General features: G+C 38.2%; 1 protein-coding gene across 1 annotated transcript in view; it reads left to right on the top strand.

Annotated features, from left to right (window-relative positions):
* Nucleotides 1-3,264, top strand: part of LOC118342048 (extracellular calcium-sensing receptor-like) — a 13,284-nt gene extending 10,020 nt beyond the window's left edge. The window contains 1 exon segment of the mRNA XM_035680473.1: nucleotides 3,137-3,264. Within this exon segment, the coding sequence (XP_035536366.1) occupies nucleotides 3,137-3,264 (128 nt within the window).
* The last annotated feature ends 425 nt before the right edge of the window (nucleotides 3,265-3,689 follow it).

The following is a 3,689-nucleotide window of genomic DNA, read 5'->3' as shown; positions in this document are numbered from 1 at the left end:
CTTTTGCCATAGAGGAGATTAATTAACAGGCACCAGACCTACTGGCCTGGCCCATCAAAACTCTGGGCTATAAGATCTATGATTGCTGTGCTCTATTGCCCAGAGGTGTGAGGTTGCAGCTGGCCTTGGCTAATGACAATGAACATTGCAATGCCGCAACCCTCTGATGCTCCCATGTACCAGACCTGCCCCAAGTGCAAGCCCAATTATGGGAGAGACTTGCTTCTCTCCCTTCATGGCTATAGCTACTGTCCATCGGAGCCCCTTTCATATCGCCACTGGTGGGTAAGAATGGTAAAAATAAAATTATATGAGCCAAAAAATAAATTATTGTTTTGTAATTCTTTCAACTGATCATAGCTAAATGGGTTAGACAATAATGTTGTATAGTGTTTAAATGTTTTAATATTTGAAATTTTATCTTTCTTTTAGATCAGCTCATTTTGCTACCTTGTGCTTGTCTCAGTGATAAAACCAAGTACCGCATCCCTTCCTCAGAAAACCCAATACCCAGTGACTTACCTACGCAGAGCAGGAGCCCTGGCCCCCACCTTGGTCCAGCACTTTGTTGGACCTTGGGTTGGAGCTAATTAGAACAAATGATGATTATGGCAATAATGGTATGGCCACCCATTCACAGAAACTGCCCAGCAGCTGGGCTCCTGTCTGGAATACTCTTGTAGCCTTTCCCCCTTTCGAACAGTATCCACCGCAGTCAAAATACAAAAGTTAGTAGACAAATTTATCAAGGCTCCCACCTTCTAAGGTGATTGTTGCTTTTCCCTCCTCAACACATGGGATATGGATGGTGCTATACATGAGTTGTCCTCAAAAACAAAAACCTTTTGACTGGGTAGGGCCAGTGGGTAGGCAGTGAGAGTTGGAATTTTTGATTCCCCAAACTCGGCAGGCCATGGATAGGCATCATTATTTGGATGGTGCCATAGGTGCTATTCATCCGCAAAAGGCCACAAGTCAGTGGCATGAAAAGAGTTCATGTTTGAATGTGAAGCCACTCAAATTCATCAAGTAATGAATTGTTTAGCCAGATTTTGGGAGACATTAATTTAGCTGTAAGTTCAAGGGGCAGTCAAAGTCCTCAACAGGGAATCAGAGTAAATGTACTGGAACGAATGAAGATCTGACTGGAGTGCAAAACAGCTTCACTGATATGTCCACTCATGGGCCTATATGTTACAATGTCTACTAAAGGAGTGTATGCTGTGGCTTACCGCACTTTCAATAATATTCTGCAGCTGTAATAAAACATGTAACCACAGTGCAGCTAGATCCATTCAGGCTGAGTTGAACACCAAGGATCTTATATTAAGTGCAGGCATTAACAGCATTTTGAAAAATAAATTGTTTGCACTAAAATCAGGCCTCCGAAGTAGTGAGACAACATTTTAAATAATTGTTTTCGCCCAGAATAATGATCCCTACCATTGATGGCATGATTTTGTTAGATTTTTTACAAGGGCAAATAAGAAAAATTCATTTCAAAACCAAAGGAAGGGGAAAATGAGGTTTACTTTAATGAAGTATGGAGACCGCCAGGGGCAGCAAAGTATGAAATAATAAATCTGGCAGCCAACAGAAAATGGCATTGTGGACTTTGTCAGCAGTTGGTCTTCAATGATGGGCATCTTTACGCTGGCAGAGCAAAGCAGCTGAATCTGCCAAAAGAAAAGTCTAATATGGGCACCAGAAACTCACAAAACAGGTAAAACATTAATCTGATCATTGTAATTGTTAATGAAAGCTATTTAAAGTTTTGTTTTGATCACTGAATTGATTTGATTTACACTTTTCTATAATTGTGTTTTGTTCACCAGCAAGGTGCCAAAGTGTCAGTGTGCACGTGAGAAATGTTCCTCCCCGGTAAGACTCGCAAAGTTGCTCCAGATAGGAAAGCCTTCCTGCTGGGGCATAGTGACTGTTTAAGATGTGGCAGAGGGAAAATGCAGGCAACATGCACAGGTGTAGACCAAAACACACATAAATTTTTTTAATTTTAATAAAGAATTTAAAAAGGTGCCAGTGTGTAACATTTAAGGAGAATCTAGTGGAATAAACTGATTATACTATATATAATATTTTTCATGAGTATATCATCACCTGAAAATCAGGAATCATAATGTTTTTGTTACCTTAAGAACGAAGTGGTTTTTAATCTACAGATGCTGTGGGTCCGCCTAGCGTGGGGTCTGCTAATGTTGAACCAACAAAATGTTTCTACATACAGTTTTTTAATGCATTTGCAGCCCTTAAAAGGGGAGGTTGAAGCAAGGGAGTTGTAATCTGGCAACTACGCTGCTATAATGCCCACTAAAAGGCAAACCCTTAAGCCAAACTAAAACAAAAGAGTAGAGAGAATTAACGCTGTAATTACAAATCATACATTAACATTACTATTCCTACCTAGAAGAATACTGATAAATAAATAATCTGCTATATACATTTTATGAGTTTGGCAGAAATGCCATATCATATTAAATCGCGCCAATGTGAAAAATGTATAAAACTCAAAGCAATCAAGAATCAATAATGTAATGATTATGAAATTAAATCAATATTGCAATGATAATGTTGAAATTATAAAAATGGATTTTAAAAGTCAGCACACTTAAATTACAGAAAAAGATGTATGAGTTTTGAAGAGGTTTTTACCATTGATCTCTCCAGAAACTTGCATAAATGCAATTAAGAATTGATGAAGAGAATTTAATAGAGCCAAAGCCAAAAAGCATAGCCTGGGCAAACTGGAACTCTCTGAAATTCAAACTTTATGCAGAGAGTTATAAATAAAATAAATAAAATAGTTGGATTGCCAACAAGTTTGACTTTAAGTAGAAATAACAGCATAGTAAACAAAAGCATTTGAATGAATTAATAAGCACAGCAAGGAATATTTCCTCCCTCAGTTTGATAACTTTTTTTGTAACTGTTTTGTATCTGTACTCACATCCTCTTAGAAATTTTAAATCTAAAAAATATAGAATTATAATATGATATGAATAATTTACCTGGTGCATTGCAGTGGCAGTGGTTTGTGAGTGTAGGTGTCCTGTCTGTCTTTCCAGCTGCTGTGGAAAGAGAAGACTCCCCCCAACATAATGTTTCCATTCTTAAATAGCTGAGGGTTCTCCAGATCCCCTCTCCATCTGCACACTGACTCCTCAGCCTGAGAGAAAGACACTACCAACAACAGATGTAGAAGTGCCCAACCCTGCTCTGGCCACCTCTGTGTGGACGTCATACTGACAAAGAGAGCAAAGCCACAGAGTGGCATCACATGAACCAAAAGATGCAGTGGTATTTATACATTTTGGAAGAGCATAAAAACAACAATAGTCTTATCTCTGTGGATGTATAAGTTTGGGCAAGAAAAGGGGAGGTGTCAAAGCAGAAAAAGAGTTTAGGGCCTCTATTTTAAATATTTTATCTCACATGGTAGAGCATGTAACATGTATAAAGGCCTTAACACTACTATACACAAATAAATACACTGCTGCATGTCATCCCCTCACTCGTTCCCCTACTCTTCCCTTCTCTATCTCCAGAAATATCACCAAAAACGCAACAACTATACTTCATCAGACAGGAATATACAATCTTCTTAATCACTAATGTATCATTACTGAGACAGAATTGTTACCTAAACTTATAACTGAATTTTAAACATTGAA

The sequence above is a fragment of the Morone saxatilis genome, unplaced genomic scaffold, assembly GCF_004916995.1.
Source record: "Morone saxatilis isolate NCDOM2014 unplaced genomic scaffold, NCSU_SB_2.0 Contig8, whole genome shotgun sequence".
NCBI lineage: Eukaryota > Metazoa > Chordata > Actinopteri > Moronidae > Morone > Morone saxatilis.
This window is presented reverse-complemented; position numbering and strand designations above follow the sequence as displayed.